The sequence below is a fragment of the Lampris incognitus genome, chromosome 10, assembly GCF_029633865.1.
Source record: "Lampris incognitus isolate fLamInc1 chromosome 10, fLamInc1.hap2, whole genome shotgun sequence".
Classification (NCBI taxonomy): domain Eukaryota; kingdom Metazoa; phylum Chordata; class Actinopteri; order Lampriformes; family Lampridae; genus Lampris; species Lampris incognitus.
The window spans coordinates 54,691,510-54,714,574 of NC_079220.1; the positions used below are offsets into that span (position 1 = coordinate 54,691,510).

Here is a 23,065-nt window from a genome sequence, read left to right on the forward strand (position 1 = left end):
ACTCCTTTGGACATACTGGCTCAGTCAAGGCCTGGGTTAACACTGACCACCATTGGTGTTGAGCCTTCACAGGGTACCGATGGAAACTATCAAGTCCGCTGTGGCGACCCCTGGGAAACAGGGAACAAGCTGAAAGAAGACGAATTAATCCATTATTGAGAATTAATTAATTAATAATAAAAAGTTATTAATTACTATCAATAAATAAAGTAAAAATGTTAATATATTAATATATAATATATACATTATACATAACATATGTAATCAATCAATTAATCAATCTTAAATCAATAAGTTAATGAATCCTCATTGAGCAAATCACGTTGAGCATTGCTCAAGTTGGTTTGTATAGTCCTGAAGGGCTTTCACAATCAATGCAATATACGACAATAACGACAAGTGAGGAAAAACTACACAAGAAAACCCTTCGCAGGAAAAAGAAAAGGCAGAAACCTCAGGGAGAGCAGCAGAGGAGGGATCCCTCTTCCAGGAGGACACACGTGCAATAGGTGTCCAATGCGCAGAACAGACAGAAGTAACAGAATTATAATGTGGCATCACAGATTACACACACAGCGAGGTAATGTGGAATATATACAATTAATGCACAACATTTAACAAACACAATTTAAATGTATTGTGAGAAGAGAGTGCAATGCGTATTTAGTGAATCTGTGACCATCCAAGACCGCGTCAGGCACCCACAGATGCAGTCAAGACGAGAAACGCAGAGTAGTCAGAGCCAAAGTAAATTATATAAAAGCAATTATGAACGAGAAGAACGCAAATGATGGCTTAAGTCTGCGAGAGGCTGGGACTGTGGCCAAGGGAAGACAGGACACAGCACAAAGAGGATCCTAGATCCCGACATCATCAGGCTGTCGAGACACGGGGGGGGGATCCCATGGTCATCAGACAGTGCATAGAGGAAGAAATGAGGTCCTGAAAAGAAAGAAAAGAGAGAGAGGGGTGGAGGGAGTACAGGTATACACCATGGTTGTCATGTGCTCAGAGATACAAACAGAAGGTTAAAAAGTCAGGATGCCGGCATCTGGGTAGCGTGATGGGCTATTCCGTTGCCTACCACCACGGGGATCACCTGTTCGAGTCCCAGTATTACCTACGGCTTGGTTGAGCATCCCTACAGACACAAGTGGCCGTGTCTGCGGGTGGGAAGCCAGATGTGGGTATGTGTCCTGGTTGCTGCACTAGCGCCTCCTCTGGTCGGCCAGGGTGCCTGTTCGGGGGGGGGGGGGGGGGTAGCGTGATCCTCCCACGTGCTACGCCCCCCTGGCAAAACGCCTCACTGTCAGGTGAAAAGAAGCGGCTGGTGACTCCACATGTATGGGAGGAGGCATGTGGTAGTCTGCAGCCCTCCCCGGATCGGCAGAGGGGGTGGAGCAGCGACTGGGATGGCTCTGACAGCGGGGTGAATAGCCAGGAACAATTGGGGGGGGGGGTCGCGATGCCTTGAGAAAAGTTTAGGGACATTGTCATCTGCAGGACCTTACCAAGAGATTACTGCTAAGACCTCCAGTTCCAACACATGGAGACTGAGACCCTCCTAGAAGAGGATAGTTTGTGACAAAGCTCAGAAGGAAGTCAAGTTATGAGCGAGATAAAACAACTAGCTGGAAGCTAATGAGAACAGATGAGTTTTCAGCTTCGATCTGAAAGGGTCTGCAGAGTCAGATTCCCTGACGTCGGCGGGGAGACTATCCCAGAGAGAGCGGGCGGGGTACGAGACGGCTCGGCAGACTAACGTGTGACTGTGGGGCCAGAGAGGAGGCCTGCACCCACTGGCTACGGCTTAGATGACAGCATGTGTAGACGTGTGAGAATCTGCTGCTTGTGGTCATTTGATTATGTTGCTGTGACTGATTTTTTGTGATGGTGTTACCTATAGTTATCATAAGCAGCAGTACTGAGAGAGTAGGTTTTCTCTAAGAGGGACAATAATGTGCGTTGTATGATATTTCTACATTATGTTTGTCCTGCACCCCCCCCCCGCCCCCATTCCAGCCTGCGACATGAACGTGCACAAGCAGTGTGTGGTCAACGTGCCGAGCCTTTGTGGGACGGACCACACGGAGCGCCGGGGTCGCCTCTTCCTCAAGATCGAGGTCAATGGGGACAGACTACATGTCACAGGTGGGTCACACTCAGTCTAATCTTTACCGGCACACGGCGCTCGGGGACAATAACATTTGGCGCTCCTTCATCGCTGGACTGAGGCGTGCAAGCGGTTACGCTGATGCGCATGCCTGTTTGTTTTGCAGACCATTCAGAGGAGTCTCTCGGCTTTCCCCGTGCTCACGTTCATGAGAGCGGCTGTAGCCCCAAGCCGGTGATGAACTACTCACAAAAATGTGTTCTTAGGGGTTGAAAATTCAAAGGCAGCAAGCAAATATTAATCAAAAGTCAATGAAACCCTAAACAGGTCAGAAGCTGTGTTCACTGCACAGAAAGTTTTGCCTAACGCAAATTGCACGGGGGGGGGGGGCTCAAACTAAATATTTCAGGAAATTGAACATTTTAAACAATGATTAAAAGTAAATACAAAGGAAATGAAAAGCTCACAAAAAATATATAAATACAGAGCAGTAAAAAGAGCACTTGTAAGTGAAGTTGCACTTGTTTGCACGTAGTCAGGAGTGCTTTCATAACCAGCAGCGTGTGAGAGAGAGCGCCTGCCCGGGTTTCAACACCTTCAAATTATTCTGTCAGTCAAGCGCAGCACCTGGGGTGACGAACTCCCCGGTGTCGGTGCCCTTCGGCGGGGCGAGAAAATGGGCTCGTGCCCGTGACTGCTGGGTCACCTCCACAGCCCCCTCCCTGCACTTCTCTCATAGGGCCGGGATAGCGTTCCCCGTAGTTAAAAGTAAGTGTCTGTGCACAGCGGTATTGGTGGGGGGGGGGGGCTGTGACTCACAGAGCCGTGCTATGTCGTCGACGTGTACACTGCCAAAACATCACCAGCCTCCGCTGCCAGGCTGTGCACGCAACCGGTGCTGATTGTCCAAGTAAGGAATGCTAGCTGCGAGCGTGGCGCCACATGAACCCAGGGGGCTGGATAAAGCAGCGGACACGATATTCTCACAGACGCATGGAAACAGAATTAAAGACCAAACAAGACAAAGAAGTCAATACGTGCTGAGGGCTTTTCTTCGCTCGCCACACAGAGGACGCCTTCCGCCCAGTGAATGCTGGGATGGGCTCCAGCGTCCCGCGACTCTAATTAGGATAAGCGGCTTGGAAAATAGATGGTTTTCGTTCTGTTTATCCACCTCATCGGCCCTGTGATGGCCTGGCGGCCTGTCCAGGGTGTCTCCCCGCCTGCCGCCCATTGACTGCTGGGATAGGCTCCAGCATCCCGCGACCCTGAGAGCAGGATAAGAGGTTTGGATAACGGATGGATGGATGTCTTCCTTGTTTCTGTTTATAAATGTCCACTGACTGTACCTCTCCATAAAGCGCCCTCTTGGGTAAAACGCAGGCCCTGCGTTCAAGTATGTAGGCAAACACCTGTGCACAAATCAGTGTCATTGCATTGCACATGCACCGATATTAAAACATAAGTCTCGCTTTACACACAGTAACATATGAGATGCGTGGAAAGGGTGTCAGTCCATCCACTGTACACGCCCGCGGTGCTCAGCGGTACGCCATACGTTCTGCCTCTTAGGAGTGCCGGGACTTTTTCTTGTGTACTAGCGCTTCTCATGAGCTCTGGATAAATGTTTCATTTATGCTCTGCAACCTGCTGTCACTGTTCTCTCGCCGTCTCCTCCAGAAGTCACCGTTCTCTGTTGTGATCCGTAGCGAGTTCCTTCGCTAAATGTCAAACCAAAGGACTGCATTACCCAGACTGCACCATGTTACACAGTTGTTCACCAAGTCATTAAATCAGACCAAATTATATTACTTTACTTTGGTTTTGCTTTATTTGAGAGGGGCAGTGCATATTAATAACATTTCTGATAATATGTGGCACAGTGGTTAGCGCAGTCGCTTCACAGCAAGAAGGTCCTGGGTTCAAGTCCAACCTTGGGGGTCGTCCCGGGTCGTCCCCTGTGTGGAGTTTGCATGTTCGTTTATTGAGAAACGTTTCATCACTCATCTAAGTGACCTCACCCTTATAAACAATACAGTGGCATAACGACTGAAAACAACGACCAGTTTCATATGCAAATTGCCGTGACCATTAACTAGAGTTTCAATGGTCATGTGTACTATTCACAGAGGACTGGAGAAAAGTTGCAATCACAGCATTGTAAGATGGTGACAGATGTACTCTTAGCCCCGCCCGCCTCGATTCAGGGATGGTCGTTCCCTCTTCACATAGATGGCCTCTTTGAGTCCCTGTTCAAACCAGCGTTACTCCCTATCAAGGATGGTCACATTCTCATCCTTGAAAGAGTGGCCACTGGCCTGTAGATGGTGTAGACTGTGGAGTCCTGGCCTGACGTGTTAGTTCTTCTGTGTTGTTCTCTTGGCCAGCATCTGTTTGATTTCCCGATGTACAAGTCACGGCAATCCTCCTACCACTTAACAGTGCACACTATATTGCTCTGTTTGTGCCGGGGGACCCGATCCTTGGGGTGGACCAATTTCTGGCACAGTATGTTTTGGAGTTTGAAGGCAAATGAAATGCAGTGTTTGGAAAATATGCGTCTCAACTGTTTCAAAACCCCCACCACATACGGAATCACCACTGGTTTACGCTTAGGCAGCTGGTGTCCTCCGCTCTTTGATCAGCTTGTGCACTGTTTGGGCGTCTTCCTGGCTTTGACAAATGCCCAGTTAGGATAACCACTCTTAACCAGGGCCTGTTTAATGTGGGAGTTCTCCCCTTCCCCGGCCACTGTGTTGGTGGGGGTGTTGTCAGCTCGGTGGTACAGCGTCCTGATGACTCCTCCTTGATTTCATCAAGTTGAGTGCATTAAGAGAGAAGTTAAATCTGGAGCGCGTAGCTATAAGAACGTTATTTTTATGTATTTATTTTGGATTTTGCCCCCTTTCTCCCCATTTGTATCAGGCCAATAACCCCACTCTTTTTTCTTTTTTTTTTTTGAGCCGTCCCAGTCCGGGGGGGGGGGCGACCCAACCGACCGACCAGAGGAAGCACTAGTGTAGCGACCAGGACAAAAACCCACATCTGACTTCCCACCCGCAGACACGGCCAATTGTGTCTGTAGGGGCGCCTGACCAAGCCGGAGGTAACACATGGATTCGACCCGGCGATCTGGTGTTGGTAGGCAACGGAATAGACCGCTGCACTACCCGGACGCCACGAAGAACGTTATGGTTAACGGTGTCAAAGGCTTTCCATAGATCCAGAAACACAGCTCCAACAACATCGCCCTCGCCCATCATTAATTTAATGTCTTCTACAAAATCCCAGTTGCCCGTCTCTCTGTGGGTGTTTTGCTCTAAAGCCAAACTGCATAGGGAGAAGGGGCTGTTTTTAAGATGGAAGATGAGCTGCTCACCCATTTCTCAGCATCTTAAGAGATGACAGGCAACATACTGATGCGTGTATAATTAAAAAGAGCTTCGTGATCACCAGCTTTGAGGATGGGTTTCTCTATAGCTGCGCTCCATACAGCTGGAAGTAGCCCCTGGGAAATGGAGGAATTAAATTATTTGCCAGATGCATATGGATCTTTTTTTTTTTTTTTTTTTTTAGAAGAGTCATAAAAAAGTGGAACTTGCTAGATTTCTATCAGGCAATGAGAGCTTTAGCCTGACATGACTGGTGGGTCCAGTTTACCCTTTATATGGATATGGTGACAGGCGATGAGGAGGTGAGTCAGTGAGGCAGAGCGATGAGTCCAGAGAGGAGAGAGCAGCATGGATGAGTGGGTTGGTAGGTAAACATTGGGGAGGTGGGCACAGGACCAAGTGTGACTGGCAGGGGCAGCCCAGGGCCCTGCCTGGCGTCAGCCCCATCTGGCACCTCAAACATCACTACCTTCAGTGTTTTCCTCTCTCAACTGCTCCCCAAACAGCGCTTCTGCAGCAGTTGACTGTTCTCTCCCTACCGCTCTTTAGTTTCTTCCTCATCCCTTTGGTTCTGTTTTTCTCTCCTCATTCCCTTGCACACCCACTCTGTTTACACACACGGTGGGCGCAAACTCACACTGTCATCTTCAAGAGATGTTTGTCATTTTGCCTTCCAGCACCTGCTATTAGCTTATGTGGGGGGTGATTTCATGACCCACTAGTTCTTCAACAGAAGATTAAAAGACACTTCTTATTTATAGTCTGTGTTTTCGCCCAGACAGGCTATCCCGTCTTCCTTCTCATCTCTCTTTTTTTTGGCCTTTCTCTCACTCTCTCTCCTCGTTCTCTCTCCTCTCTCACACACGCTTTTTTTTTGGGGGGGGATTCCCCCCCCTTTTCTCCCCAATTGTACTTGGCCAATTACCCCAAGCCGTCCCGATCACTGCTCCGACCCCTCCGCCGATCCGGGGAGGGCTGCAGACTACCACATGTCTCCTCCGATACATGTGGAGTCGCCAGTCGCTTCTTTTCAGCTGACAGTGAGGTGTTTCACCAAGGGGTGGAGCGCGTGGGAGGATCACGCTATTCCTCCCAGTTCCCCCTCCCCAGTGAACAGGTGCCCCAACTGACCAGAGGAGGTGCTAGTGCAGCGACCAGGGCACATACCCACATCCGGCTTCCCACCAACTGACACGGCCAATTGTGTCTGTAGGGACGCCCGACCAAGCCAGGGGTAACACGGGGATTCGAACCGACAATCCCCGTGTTGGTAGGCAACGAGACAGACCGCCACGTCACCCAGACATGCTTTTTAAACTCCTATTTACCAGTACCCCCGACTCCACGGCTAAGCCTGACCGGCCATTTGTTGATGGTTTACCAGTCTTTCATGCAGGGTAGCTAGTCATAAGTAAGACTCAGGACAAAAACTGTCTCTCTGTCTGTCTCTCTATCTGTCACTCACCCCTTTCGTGGCCCGAGGGTCTTCTATCACACAGCTATGGATTCAATTACAAGGAGCCAGATGAAAAGGGGAGCACGCAAAGGGAGAGATAACAAAATAAACAAAGAAAGAGGGACCAAAATGAGGTGAAGCAAGAAGAGATGTTTGACCATATGAGGAGCGAGAGGGACGGTGTTTTTTTTTTTCTTCTGCCACTTTTTTTTATTACATACGTTGAATCTGAAAGGAAAAATATACACAAGAGCAAGAAAAGGTAGATCTAGTGTATGCAGGGCCGTTTTTGTTTTTGTTTTTGGGGTGGGGGTGGTTCTAGACGGCAGTGGTCTGCACCAGGAGGCCCGAGCTTGTTTTCCAACTCCCCACTGGCTCCTGCAGACAAGCGGAGGGAACTGTGTGGTTCACCGCACTGATGCGAATTTGATTAAATCTTTCCAGCCAAGAAAACAGACAAGTCTTCCGGGCTCCCTCTGCAAGCCCCCCGCACCCACTCCCCTTACTCCTTCTCCTCCTCAGCCTCCTTGGGAGCCACCGCCGTGCCTCTATCCGTTCTCTCTCTCCGTACCTCTCCCACCTGCATTTCTCTGCTGTTCCTTGGTAGTCGATGCCCCGAACTTCCCGCCGTGGTTTAGTCAGGCGACTCTCCATCCTGCCTCCCCCTCTTTTTACATCCTCCCTTCCCCAGTTCCCATTCCTCCTTTCTTTCTTTATATCCAGTCAGCTATACTTTTTCCCTCCCCTATCTTTGTGCAGTGTTGCTGTCCCTCTTTCTCCTGCTCCTTCCTTCTGCATGTCCTTCCTATGCTCCCTTCTCAGTCTCCCTCTCTCCCTGTCTCTCTCTGTCTCTCTCGGTCTCTCTCTCTCTCTCTGTCTGTCTCGCTCCCTCTGTCTGTCTGTCTCTCTCGCTCTCTCTTTCTGTCTCTCGCGCTTTCTCACTAACTTTACTGCTTCTTTCTCCCCCGTCCATATCTCTTCCCCTTTTTCTCTCTTGATCTGTCTCTTTTTGCCCTGCCTGCTCCCCTCTTTTCCCTCTCTTATTCTTTCTTTCCTCTGTCCATCTCTTGCTCTCTGAAAGTGACATAAAGACCCCGGGGACACACACACACACGCAGTATTTGAGGGTTGGGGTATTGCGAGCACATAGCGGTTTACTACAGGAAAGGCTCACTGCAGCTGAGGACAGCTGACATGCCTGCCTCCGGTTGAGAAGGATTGCAAAACAACAAACTTAAACCTGTATCTGTACCTCTACCAATGTGTGTGTGTGTGTGTGTGTGTGTGTGTGTGTGTGTGTGTGTGTGTGTGTGTGTGTGTGTGTGTGTGTGTGTGTGTGAGTGAGAGTGTGTGTGACAACCCTTTGTGAGGGCAATTTTGGTTTTTATGGCCATTTTGGCTGGTCCTCACGTCTATTTTCGGGTTCAGGCTTGTTAAAACTAGGATTTGGATTAGGTTAGCCTGGGGTATGGATGTGGGCAGTCATGGGTCCTGACAATGATAGATGTAATAATGTGTTCTTTGTGTCGGTTTGTGTGCGTGTGCACTGCAAAAACGGTATATCTGAGCAAGTCCTAAAATTACACAGAAATATCTTGTCACCTTGTTTCCAGAATCATGTACTCACGTGACTACGTAGGATTATTCATCATTCAGCAATCTTGATCCTTAAATGATGAATGATGATTTTTCTTAAACAGTGATGTTATATAGTTATCTGGAGTTACCTAACTTTGATATTTCAACTTAGAAAGAGTATTTATGGGCGTCCGGGTAGCATAGCGGTCTATTCCGTTACCTGCCAACATGGGGGTCGCCGGTTCGAATCCCCGTGTTACCTCTGGCTTGGTCGGGCGTCCCTACAGACACAATTGGCTGTGTCTGCGGCTGGGAAGACGGATGTGGGTATGTGTCCTGGTCGTTGCACTAGCGCCTCCTCTGGTTAGTCGGGGCGCCTGTTCGGGGGGGTAGCGTGAGCCTCCCACGCGCTACGTCCCCCTGGCGCAATGCCCCACCGTCAGGAGAAAAGAAGCAGCTGGCGACTCCACATGTATGGGAGGAGGCATGTGGTAGTCTACAGCCCTCCCAGATCGGCAGAGGAGGTGGAACAGCGACCGGGACGGCTCAGAAGTGTGGGGTAAGACTATTCACAGAAGTTAAACAATACCACTTTTTATGGAGATCTGCATTAGGTGGATTTATTTGTTTGGGTTTTTTTTTTTGTTGGTGATTTTCTTACTTGAATATGCTCAGTTTTGTCTCTCTTTTGACACGGCATCTTTTGCAGTGTGCAAGCAGCTGAACATGTTCTTAAAGAAAGCATCAACCCAAACAGTAAATAGATCTTGTGTTTTGAGATTATTATTTTTCAATTTATAATAATACATTGATACTTCCTGATTCAATTCTCAACAAAGAGCAGAAAAAGACATATGAAGGTGATTTAGAGTTCCTTGTCCTTCCACAGCCCTGCCATGGTGCAGCAGGAGTCCACTCAGCTCATGTGCGGCTTGGCCAGACTATCAGCCCTTCATTGGTCGCACATTGCGTTGTTATGCAACAGCACATTTGAATTTCAAAGACCTTTCAGGATATTGTGCTGACTGCCCTCTGTAGCCCCCCAGATCTGTATCACTTCATTTTCAGAAATAGAATATATTTGTTGATGTGATTTAAAGAGTCACAGTGCAGCGCAGTCCGGTTGTATGCTGCAGGCAGGTGCATTATCAGGGCCTGGGTTTGTCCATTCGACATCCGCAGATGCGCACTTCAGATTTTTTTGGTTAGTATTTGCATGGATGTTCTGTCGGGTATTGTTTCCTTTGTCTGCTTCTCAAAATAACCAGTTTGATTATACTTATGAATATCATAGATATCTATTAAAAAACACTCGGGGGCGTCGTGGTCTATTCCATTGCCTACCAACACGGGGATCGGCAGTTCGAATCCCTGTGTTACCTCCGGCTTGGTCGGGCATCCCTGCAGACACAATTGGCCGTGTCTGCGGGTGGGAAGACAGATGTGGGTACATGTCCTGGTTGCCGCACTAGCGCCTCCTCTGGTCGGTCGGGGTGCCTGTTCGGGGGCGGGACTAGGGGAAATGTCGTGATCCTCCCACGTGCTACGTCTCCCTGGTGAAACGCCTCACTGTCAGGTGAAAAGACGCGGCTGGTGACTCCACATGTATCGGAGGAGGCATGTGGTAGTCTGCAGCCCTCCCCGGATCGGCAGAGGGGGTGGAGCAGCGACTGGAGACAGCTCAGAAATATAGGGTAATTGGCCAAGTACAATTGGGGAGAAAAAGGGGGAACCCCCCCCCAAAAAACTGGAAAGGTCACACCCCCCCCAAAAAAAACTGGAAAGGTCACACACCCCCCCCAAAAAAAAGAAAAACTGGAAAGGTCACATCTTTCTCTGAATCCATAGGAAGTGATTGAATGAAGACCACATCTTCTTTATTGGAGAGAAATTATTTTGAATTAAAATTCTAGTTATTTTGGACATGACACACCAAAAGGAATAACCTTGAAAAAATGCTCTTTGAAACTTTTTTCCCCTCCGATGCATTATTGGTAGTCGGTTCTTTTGGATTGCCCTCAAACCCAGAGTATTATAAAACAAATTATTGGTTTTTTCACATCTTGTGAGAGCTCATCAAGAAGGAAGCCATTGGAGTGGCGCTGAACTCCCAATACTAGCAGCCTACCTCTGGCAGAGCTGGAGACAGAGCACGCCCAATTAACCACCAGCTGCAGCTAGTCTGCAGTCACTCTGCACAAGCCAAAAAGACCCAGACTTTAGGGAGAGGGGGCGTAGAGGCGAGAAAAGCGAGTACGGATTCGTGGATTTTTGACCATATTCTGTGTCAGAGTGACCAGGCAACGGATGAACGGCAAAGAAGGCTTGTTTCCCACCCCCTCTCTTTTCTGTCTCCCAGCGCACTGTAAAGAAGGACCCCAACCAGGAAGAGCCTCAGTTTGATTCAGCTCCACTCCCTTCCCCACCATTTAATTAATAAAGTGTATGTGAATTGTGCAACACTAGTTCGTCCCCATCCAGCGTGTTTCCCAGACCGGGAGCCCACATGTGGGGGGGAGAACGCGGGCACTGTGATTGTCACAACTGTCCAAAAGAGAAAAGAGCCAAGCCACCCTGGCCACAGCTGTGCAACACCTATCCCAGCAGGGCTAACACTCCCAGCACCCCCCCCCACACACACACACACACACACACCAAGCGAGGTACTGACTGCATTGACAGCTGAGGACCATGTAAAGGGCTATCTGGAGATCTTTGAGAGGACTTCAGACCATGCAGGGTGGCCACTGGCAGAGAGGGCTGACCAGGGAAGCTCAACAGCCCATCAGGACCTGACCCGCATACAGGCCAGTACTCACTGCACGCTTAATACCGCCATCCTCTCCAGGTATGGATACAGTCTGCCAGCTCGGGCACAAAGGTTTCATTCATGGAAGTATGACCCCCCCCCCCCAGGCTGTTGTGTTCAGATAGCATTCCTCTGCCACCTAACGCAAAGTTTGCTGAGGGAGGAGGATGGCGGCGCGGATTCAAGTTTGCAGTGGCCTCACCCAGTACCGTCTGCACGAGCCAAAAAGACGCCATGACTTTAGGGAGAGTGTGAGCAGTACAGGCAGATGTGACTACTGTGGGCAAGAAGAACAATAGAGCATGTTGTGATACACTGTCAGAAATATGAGGCCGAAAGAAGAGGTACGACTCAAAATCTCAGAAAAATATAAGTACCATTTGATTTAATAGATATTCTATAGAAGAACTCAACTGAGTGTTATAAAATCTTATTTCCGTATCTTAGAGTAACTAATTTGATTGAGAAGATTTGTTTTTTTGTTTTTTTTGGGGGGGGGTAGTGTAACTAATCCACACTCCATACCAGTTGGTAGTGGTAATGCACCAATTCGTTGTTTGCCAACCGCCAATAAACACCAAGTAGAAGAAGAAAAAGAAGAAGAAGCAGCAGCAGAAGGGAGAGTGTGAGTAGAGGGGAGAAAAGTGAATCCAGCTTCTTGAAAAGAGACGTGGGTTTTTGACCATATTCTGTGACAGGGGCGTTGGACGAAGAGTGACGCGGCAACCAGACAGTGGAATGAGACTACAACGGATGAACGGCAAAGACTGCTTGGTACATTGTTTCTCACCCCCTGTCCTTGCTGTCTTCAAGAGTGAACCCTGTTAAGTCTCCCAGCGCACCGTGAAGGAGGACCCTGACCAGGAAGAACCTCGGTTTGAGTCAGCCCCACTCACTGCGCCACCGTTTAATTAAAGTGTATTTGAGTTCTGCAACACTAGTTGCATAATCAGGAACATCCATTCTCAACGCAGCCACGCACCGTTTCCCGGGAGCCACAGTCCCCGATATCCTGGATAAGCTCCCGAGACTGCTGCGCTCACTCCCGTCCTCCACCAGTCAAGTGGTCGTTCACGTGGGGGCTAATGATGCAGCTCGTCAGCAGTCTGAGTTAACCAAAAAGGAGTTGAATGACCTTTTCAGCTTTTTAAATACTTGTGGAAAGTCTGTATTTATCTCAGATCCTATTCCGCCACTGGCCCGTGGAGCGAGGCATTTTAGCAGAATCCTCAGCCTGCACACGTGGTTCATCTCCGCCTGCAGAGCTCACAGTCTAGGTTTTGTTGATGATTTTAATCTGTTTTGGGGTCATTTCTCCCTCTTCAGAATTGGGGGAGTCCACCCGAACAGGCCGGGTAGCCGAACGCTAGCGGCCAACCTGCAGCACCGCCGTGCAGTCTTCTCCACATGACTGACTGTTTACATCCCACACTTCCCTTGAACCTCCATGTCCGCCTACGGTGACACCCCACGGTACTGTTTTGTCTGCTAGCTCCCCCCACTGGCCTCATCTGTCATTAATCCTCTCACCGGGAAATTTCCCCGTAGAGGCTGTTAGACACCGGGCCTCTTATTCACACCACATATTACAATGTGACCACAGTGTGCTAACTCCGCTAGTTAAATCAGCTGCCATAAGTTTGCCTTCTGCAAATCCAATTACCAACAAAGCCCCTCTTGTCGATGACCATTACAGAGCACAAACTGAACTATTTACGTCTCACGGAAACCTGGCAGTCACAGAATGACTTTCGGTTGCTAAATTCAGCAACTCCGCCGGGATTTGTTTACATAGGCAAACCTCAGTCTTCAGGCAGAGGAGGCGGCCTTGCACTGATGTATCGTGATAGAACTAATGCCTCTCTCTCTACCTCATCAAGCTTCCTTTGAACTGCTGGCTGTTAAGCTCTATGGACCTACACGGCATCGTAGATTTCTGTCACTGAACTCTCAACAGTTCCGTGCCCCCCCCCCCTGTTAGGACATCATATCCACATTACTAATGACTGTTTATCAAAAATGTCATTTTGAAAATATTGTGAGAGCACCAATAGTCATCTCTACAATTCCTCTTCTTTCGGCTTGTTCCCTGTTTCCCCAGGGCTCGCCATAGCGGATTTGATCATTTCCATCGGTACCCTGTGAGGGCACAGCACGGCTGGCGGTTTTGTCAATCCGCATAAAGATTTGGCAAAATCTCTACAATATCGTCAAAATATCAATATTGAAGGGCGGGTAAAGCAGTCTATACCGTTGCCTGCCAACACGGGGATCGCCGGTTCAAATCAATTCAATTCAGTTCAATTTATTGTCATTAAAAACAATGTGCAGGCACATGTTAAAAATGAAATGAGGGCTGTGGCTTCACCAAACAGTGCAAGACAGACACAGATAAACACAATATAAGATATATATATATACACATGAAGACCAAAAGCTAAAATAAGTTAAAAAAGAGCTGGAGTACAAAATATTTAAAAATATCTACAGACATTCAGTGGGTAGCCAGGTTCAAATCCCCGCGTTACCTCCGACTTGGTCGGGAGTCCCACAGACACAATTGGCCATGTCTGTGTGAGTTTCCTCCCTCAGTTCCATAGACATGTAGGTCAGGTGAATCGGCCATACTAAATTGTCCCTAGGTGTGAATTGGTTGGCCCTGTGATCAGGGGCGGAGCGTGGGTCTCAGCACAAAGGGGGCGGAGCTTCTCGATGAGCCCTTGTGATAGTCATTTTAAAATTCAAAAACTGTAAACTAGCGGACATCTCATCCTATCCAGCAAACAACACAAATGGTCACTTATTGAGCCAAGCAGCCTACATGTCTAAGATAGAATAGAAAAGCCACTTTTGTCAGACAAACCTGTTCAGAAGCTTGTTCTGAAAAGTGTTGCCAGTCGCGCTCAAATATTTATGCAGAGGACAGCCCACAGACACCTCCTCGGTCACACCCACACACACACACACACACTGACAGCTGTCACTCAGTGACCATCGCTGTCTATGGTGCTGAAACTAGTGTGTCACTGAATGCGTCGGAGTCCCGAGACCCGGTGCGTTCACGGACACTCGTAAACTCGGCAACAGAGCTCCAAACGGGGCCCCCCGACCTTGTGGGCCCTGTGGCGACCGCCCCCATGCCCCCGCTCTGGCCCCGCCACAGCCTGCGATAGACTGGCGGGGCTTGTCCAGGGTGTCTCCCCGCCTGCCGCCCAATGACTGCTAGGATGGGCTCTGGCATCCCGCGACCCTAATTAGGATAAGCGGCTTGAATAATGGAGGGATGGATGGATTATATAGACCAGGGGTGTCAAACTCCAGGCCTCGAGGGCCGCAGTGTCTGCAGGTATTTGTTGTAACCGTGCACTACCCCACCTGATTTTACTAATTAGCTCACCTCCTTGATCAAGGAGGGAAAGGAACTAGTTTAATCAGGTGGTGCAGTGCATGGTTGCAACAAATACCTGCAGACACTGCGGCCCTCGATGCCTGGAGTTTGACACCCCTGATATAGACTACAGTAGAAAGGCCGAAATGTACTTTTTTCTGGTCTTCCAGTCTCAACTGTCAATCACTTTCAGTTCAAAACTCTGCTGCTTGCCAATTAACTAGAACCAGAAAAACAAGTACAGAGCAATTTTAAAAGCACTACAGTGAAGAAATGAGAGTTGATGAGTCCGTAATATGAATCATTATGCACGGTAGGCCTGAGCACTTGTCAAGGATTCAGGCTATGTAAAGCTCTAAAGGTTACAATTGTATTGTATTTTCATGGAAACCAAATAAAAAGTTTTCCAAAAAAAACAAAACAAAACGCTACATTGGATGCCTGTTTGTTTTAGAGATTTATTTCCAAATTCGTCCTTTAGTTTTTAAGTCTCACCACACCCTAGCTAATCTACCTTTAAGGTAAATACTAAGCGGGGTCTTCAGAGCCTCTGGTATCCGGTTATCTGTCCCTGGCTGGGCGTCCTATGCTGTTCATGCTGCTGCCCTCTGAAATGCTGTGTTGGAGGGTGTGACAGCTGCTGAACCCCTGAATAATATTAAAGAACGAGCCAAAGGGAAGTTCTTTTTTTAGCACTGCTTTAATTCCAGCCGTTGCTTTGGTGACTTTATTTCACTTTACATTTACCTTATTTCATTAGGCCTCATTTGTCCTTTTATTAACTATCTGCTCTGTTTTTCATAGTATCGTCCATGTAGCACGTTATGCATGAAACTGATAGTCTGATTGATCGATTAATTGATCAGTTGACTGATTGATAACCCTTAAAGCTTTTTTTTTTGTAAAGCTTGGATTCATGGCAGTGGACTTTGCATAATGCACATTTTCTGTGACAGGAGATTGGTCCAGTGACTTCAAAAGTACATGTCGTTTTCTGTACACTACTTGTATTCCCCTACAAAACCTCAATTCAACCAAGGACATGATTCATTAGGTCCTATATTGGCAGTGAGGAAACTGCGAGGCAAAGGGGGGATACAGAAAAGAGGCAGCTCTTGTATCCAAGCAACAACAGACAGCCAAGTGTGTCCTTGATCACTGTTGATGATGGTGTTTCATTGTGTGTGTCAGTGTGTGTCAGTGTGTGTACACATGTACAGTATATGTGCTGGTGAAAAACACTTTTTATGGCGTGTATATCTGGGTTCGTATGTATGTGTTGCTGCTCTTTAAGTGTCATTAGAGCATTGACAGCCCTCTGATGCCTTTAGCACTGCCATGACCAGAACAGCATTGGAATCAAACGGGGATGTGGGAAGCTGTGACGTTACTTGGCAGTAGGTCATCGTGGTTTTGTGCTTGTTTGCAGGCAAAACAGACAGGAGGTGAGGTTGAGACGGAAAGAAAAAGAAAGGGGAAACGTTCGCTGGGCACTCCTGCTCGATATTAAGTGAATTCTTAGATTGAATGCATTTTTGAACGAGACATGAACTTTTGGGCTCTGTATTCTGAAAAGGGAGACCAGGGCTGCCATCTATAGGTCAAAAGTGGAAGAAGTGAGCAATTACAAAGGATGTACAATCTTTGTAGAAGGATCGGGTCTGAGCCCTTTCTTGTTTGCTGATGGACGAGATCATGCAGGAGTCTCTGTGGACTATGATGTTTGCGGATGACGTTGTGATCTGTAGTGAGAGTAGGGTGCAGGTTGAGGAGCGCCTGGAGAGGTGGAGGTATGCACTGGAGAGAAGAGGAATGAAAGTCAGTAGGAGCAAGACGGAATACCTATGCGTGAATGAGAGGGAGGACAGCTGAATGGTCAGGATGCAAGGAGTGGAGGTGATGAAGGCGTATGAGTTTAAATACTTGGGGTCAACTGTCCAAAGTAACGGGGAGTGCAGAAGAGAGGTGAAGAAGAGAGTGCAGGCAGGTTGGAGTGGGTGGAGAAGAGTGTCAGGAGTGATTTGTGACAGAAGGGTACCAGCAAGAGTTAAAGGGAAGGTTTACAAAATGGTTGTGAGACCAGCTATGTTGCATGGTTTGGAGACAGTGGCACTGATGAAAAGACAGGAGGAGGAGCTGGAGGTGGCAGAGCTGAAGATGATAAGATTTTCATTGGGAGTGATGAAGAAGGACAGGATTAGGAATAAGTATATTAGAGGGGCAACTCAGGTTGGACAGGTAGGAGACAAAGCAAGAGAGGCAAGATTGAGATGGTTTGGACATGTGTGGAGGAGAGATGCTGAGTATATTGGGAGAAGGATGCTGAATATGGAGCTGCCAGGGAAGAGGAGAAGAGTAAGGCCAAAGAGGAGGTTTATGGATGTGGTGAGGGAGGACATGCAGGTGGCTGTTGTGACAGAGGAAGATGCAGCGGACAGGAAGAGATGGAGACGAGTGATCCGCTGTGGCGCCCCCTAACAGGAGCATCTGAAAGTAGTAGTAGTAGTAGTAGTAGTAGATACAATCTCTGTAGAAAAACACAACAGAAAACAATAAACAGTGGCTTTTTCTATTGTCACAGGTGATGTAGATAGTTAATTATCGCTGCCTTGATGATTGGATTCGGGTGGTGGTGGTGGTGGTGGTGGTGGTGGTGCGTCTAGGCTTGGAAAATATTACAGGAGCTTCGGAGCAAGAAAATGTTCACAGATCCAATGACGAATTACAGTGAGTGCCCTCGCTTAAAACTTCACAACCACGTTCAGTTAACAAGACACTCGATCGCTTCGCCGACTTCCTTTCCCATTCTGTGTGATTACATTTAAATATGCAAAGTGGGGAGCCGGAACAAAGTTAATGACCCCATTTACGTACATCTTTGCCTTGTTTTAGCGGTTAGTGTTTCTCAAAAAGCTTTCGATTGGCGCGAAACATAAAGGGCCTTACTTTTTGTTTTTCCTATGATCAAGCCTTTTGTTCTCGTCCCAGTGTCGTCGCTAACAAGTTTCTTTCATCCGAGTGTCCTTGAAGCAGCTTGAATTTGATAGGTTAGAAGGTTTTTTGTTTTTTTTTTTTTGTTTTTGGCTTCGAGAATCTGTCGCTCTCCGTCCTTGTTTTGGGTTTTTTCCCCCCCCGCTTTGTCTGTTTCTACGGCAATACAATAGATCTGTCTATTGACCTGCCTTACGGGAGCATTGGTTTGGATTCCCTGGGAGATATTTCAATATAGCAGCAGTTACTATGATGTTGTAGGTGGTTCGGTCCCCCAGCATAAATCATGGTCGTGCCTCCGGTTATTTCCTTCCCAGATAGCAGACACATTTGGGCCTAATTTGGGGCACTTTTGGTACTTATGGCTCAGTTACGGCACTGGCAAGTGTTGTGTGGGCCAGACGTGGGCCAAATCTAATGAACCGGGCTTGAACCGGGCTTGGGTTACAGCACATACTATGTGGGCCAGATGTGGCCCAAGTGTGGCTGAGTTGAGGCAGCCACACTCACTGAGTCAACGTCATTCAAGACCAAATGTGGGCCGTAAGATAACTGCAGATGTGGGCCATATTTGGGCCAAAGGTTCTTTGCTATCTGGGTTGTGTTTCCCTTTTCCCCCCTGTGTGTGTTTCCCCCCTCTCTCTCTCTCTCTCTTTCTCTCTGTATGTGGTGTGGGCGTGACTTCCTTCCCTTGCACTCTCCGGCTCCCTCCTGATTCACGGGTCATTCAGCTTACCCACCCAGTCTGCACATCTGCCTTCCATCAACTCATCACCTCAACAGTCTATCTACTCTGGTTTTCTATCCACTCATCGCCAGGTCGTTGCTTCAACCACTGTGGTAATCTGCTGTTTTCGGCTGCTCTGCAGTGCTATATTCAGTTATTCCTCGTGTTGTTTGCGTTGTCTGTATTTATCAAGTCTCCTTGTGCTTCCAGGATCACTACTCTCCTGTTCCCCTGCCAGCCACGCTCACTTCCTCATCTGTCTGTCCTGCTCAGCTCAGCTTTGCCATTGCCGGGGACGATTACTTAATTCAGGGGTGTCAAACTCCAGGCCTCGAGGGCCGCAGTGTCTGCAGGTATTTGTTGCAACCGTGCACTACACCACCTGATTAAACTAGTTCCTTTCCCTCCTTGATCCAGGAGGTGAGCTAATTAGTTAAATCAGGTGGTGTAGTGCACGGTTGCAACAAATACCTGCAGACACTGTGGCCCTCGAGGCCTGGAGTTTAACACCCCTGATTTGATTCCACTCTGACAATAAATGAGTGAGACAAAAATCTCTTACAGTATTGTCACATCTTAATTGAACAGACGAGCAAAGCCCCCCCCCCTTTTCTCCCCAATTGTATCTGGCCAATTACCCCACTCTTCCAAGCCGTCCTGGTCCTTGCTGCACCCCCTCTGCTGATCCGGGGAGGGCTGCAGACTACCACATGCCTCCTCCCATACATGTGGAATCGCCGGCCGCTTCTTTTCACCTGACAGTGAGGAGTTTCACCAGGGGGATGTAGCACGTGGGAGAATCACACTATTCCCCCCCAGTTCTCCCTGGTGCCCCGACCGACCAGAGGAGGCGCTAGTGCAGCGACCAGGACACATACCCACATCCGGCTTCCCACGCACAGACATGGCCAATTGTGTCTGTAGGGATGCCCGACCAAGCCGGAGTCAACACGGGGATTCGAACCGCCGAGCCCCATGTTGGTAGGCAATGGAATAGACCGCCATGCCACCGGGACAACCCCCAAGATACTTAAGTGCCCGTTCTCACCTCAGAGGGCACCCCCTTTATACCTTGAAGAAAAACTGCTGGGTCGTGCTTATTTAAACAAGTCTCAGTTACGTTCACAACAGTATGTACCCAGAGTTTCTCCCTCATCCTGTTTGGAGGAAGAAGCTTGGTTTTATTGCTGGGCTGTCATCCTAATGGATAACAGAACTTGCATATTATTCACTGAATTCGTGGGTCAGGTCTCCTCTCATCCTTATCTCCCAGCTCGTAATTCTCCAGGGTTATTCCTTCAGACTTCGTTACACTAAAATGAGCTTCCCATGCATTCCTCTGCTATCAGCTTGCAGTTAACAGTATCTCTTTATCATCATACTGGAGAAGAGACTTTATAACACTACCTTTGTTCTGCTTCACATGAGCTTTAAGCATATATCTAAGAAATATAGACTAAAATTAAACATAGTAGGGTGTCCGGGTAGCGTAGCGATCCAGTCCGTTACCTACCAACACTGGGATCTCCGGGTCGAATCCCCGTTTTACCTCCGGCTTGGTCGGGCGTCCCTACAGACACAATTGGCCGTGTCTGCGGGTATGTGTCCTGGTCGCTGCACTAGCGCCTCCTCTGGTCGGTCGGGGTGTCTGCTCAGGGGGGAGGAGGAACTGGGGGGAACAGCGTGACCTTCCCACGCACTGCGTCCCCCTGGTGAAACTCCTCACTGTTAGCTGAAAAGAAGCAGCTGGTGACTCCACATGTATCGGAGGAGGCATGTGGTAGTCTGCAGCCCTTCCCGGATTTGCTGAAGGGGTGGAGCAGTGACCGGAATGGCTCGGAAGACTGGGGTAATTGGGCCGGGTACAACTGGAGAGAAAAAGAGGGAAAAATCCAAAAAGAAAAAAAAAATTAATAGTATAGGTCATACATGGTCAAAGATTTGAAGTAAGCAAACATCATATAAGATTATATGGCAGACAAGCTGCCTTCTCGCCATCTACCGCTCAGCTCGGTCCAGCTCTGCCATTCGCCATCCTCTCTCTACTTTCCACCTTGCCTGCCATTCTCGTTCTCCTTTATTCCTACAATAAACCCCCTTTTCCATTACTTCATTCCACTGTCCGTGTCTGATCATAACAATGAATCTGCCTCAGATGGATTTCATGATCATTTCACGTCGAAAACGGCTGCGAAAGTAGAACTTCTGGATGTTTGTCTTTTCAGATGATGCCGAGAGGTGAAGCAGTCGTGGTGATTCCCTGCAGCCGCGTTTTACTGTAGATATTGTCACCATGGGTGAAAGTGGCAGGCTCTCTCTCTCTCTCTCTCTCTCTCTCTCTCTCTCTCCGTCCTTGCTTCTCCTCTCCTTCTCCTACTCTTTTCTGGTTGCTATGTAACAGCTCCTTTTTTGCCATTTGTCAGTTGTCATATTGGAAGATAAGAGTCACACCTCTATCAAATTAATATTTGCTCCCCCTGTCATCAAACTGTGCACACTATGATAACAGCAGATCTACCCAGTCTGTTCAGTTCTTCCTCTACTGGGTGTATAGTTTTGCTGCTGCATCTGTGCTACTTATCTATGTTGTGTTGTATGATAAAGCTTGTGGGTTTTTGTTTAAGTGCTCAGTTCGTTAACATATCTTGTCATAACGTGTTGGCTATTTTGGAATAATGAAGGAACTCACCTTGGTTTTTGGTCTTTGCGCTCTATTTTGTCCATTATCCAAGCCGCTTATCCCAGTCGGGGTCGCGGGATGCTGGAGCCTATCCCAGCAGTCATTGCGTTGTCGGCAGGGAGACACCCTGGAGAGGCCGCCAGGCCATCACAGGGCCCACACGCACCACACACACACACACACACACACACCTATGGCCGATTCACCTGACCTACATGTCTTTGGACTGTGGGAGGAAACCGGCGCACCCGGAGGAAACCCACGTAAACTCCACACACGGCAAGACCTGGGATGACCCCCAAGATTGGACAAGCCCGGGGTTCGAACCCAGGACCTTCTTGCTGTGAGGCAACTGCATAACCACTGCACCACCGTGCCGCCCTCTATTTTGTCATTGTCCTACATTTCTGTTCGCACAAACAGTAGATGTTGTTTCACATGTGTGTGTTTATCAGAGTTGACTGTCGCAGCTATTATTTGCATGCTGAATGGTTTGATGGTCCATGAGCTGATCAACAGAACTGTAAGAATTAATTACTTTTATTTGTTTCTTTCTTCCTCTCACTCACTCTCTCCCTCTCTCTCTCTCTCACCTCTATCTATTGCTTCAGTGGGCGAAGCCAGAAATCTGATTCCTATGGATCCCAATGGTTTATCAGACCCCTATGTGAAACTCAAACTTATCCCAGATCCAAAAAATGAGACCAAGCAGAAAACCCGGACCATCCGCTCTTCCCTCAACCCTGCTGGAATGAGTCTTTCACCTTGTGCGTTTGTACGAGTGTGTCTGTTTCGATATGTAATGTATGCTACTACTACTACTACTACCGCTAGGACTGGAAACAATGGCAGAAAGCTGAATCAGTTCATCTGGTCACAAATTTTAATGGAGAAATGTTTATCTAAGTGACTTTGCCAGTCTCAGCTGACTGCAGGTATCCCCAGCCTTGTAAACAGCACAGCTGCATAATGACCGAAACCAGCGATCTTAACACCGGTTTATATGCAAATTGCTGTGACCATTAATTCGAAATACAATGGCCACATGTGCTATTCACAGAGGATTGGGAATAGCTGCAATCACAGCGATTTAAGACCGTGACAGATGTACTCTTAGCCCCCCTCCTCGGTTCAGGGATGGTTGTTCCCTCTTCACATAGATGGCTTCTTTGACTCCCTGTTCAAACCAGCATTCCTCCCTGTCAAGGATGTGCACATCTTCATCCTTGAAAGAGTGACCACTGGCCTGTAGATGGTGTAGCCTGCGGAGTCCTGGCCTGACATGTTAGCTCTCTTGTGCTGTGTGACATCCTGTTGGCCAGAGTCTGTTTGGTTTCCCCGATGTACAATTCATGGAAATCCTCCGGCACTCAATAGCGTGCACTATATTGCTCTGTATGTGCCAGGGAAGCCGATCCTTGGGGTGGACTTATTTTAAACATGTCTTAGGGGGCTAAAGCACGAGGCCATCTACTTGAAGAGGGAACGACTATCCCTGGACTGGAGGGGGGGGGGGGTAAGAGTGCATGTATCCCATCTTACAATGCTGAGATTGCTGCTATTGCCCCAGTCCTCTGAATAGTACACATGGCCATTGTAACTGGAATTAATGGTCACGGCAGTTTGCATGAAACCCGTGGTAGGTCGCTGGTTTCAGTCGTTATGCAAAATGTGTTGTTTATAAGGGTGGGGATACCTGCAGTCAGCTGAGACTGACAAAGTCACTTAGGTCAGTGATGAAATGTTTGTGTCCAGACGAACTGATTCAATTTCTGGGATTTCTGCACATGGATTATTGAGCATGCATCCAGACACTAGAAACAGTGGACCAGGACATAGAGGCAACGCTACACTGGGAATATGGAGGACGGCGGCAATAACAGAATGGCAATATATAGTGAGCAAAACTGAACGCATACATGCAACATCCA

The 23,065-nt window shown here is 48.2% G+C and overlaps 1 protein-coding gene across 1 annotated transcript in view; it reads left to right on the forward strand.

The window, feature by feature from the left end:
- prkcab (protein kinase C, alpha, b) overlaps positions 1 to 23,065 on the forward strand; it is a 231,002-nt gene that overhangs the window by 176,589 nt on the left and 31,348 nt on the right. Inside the window, 3 exon segments of the mRNA XM_056288468.1 lie at positions 2,023 to 2,151; positions 21,746 to 21,877; positions 21,880 to 21,901. Coding sequence (XP_056144443.1) covers positions 2,023 to 2,151; positions 21,746 to 21,877; positions 21,880 to 21,901 — 283 coding nt within the window.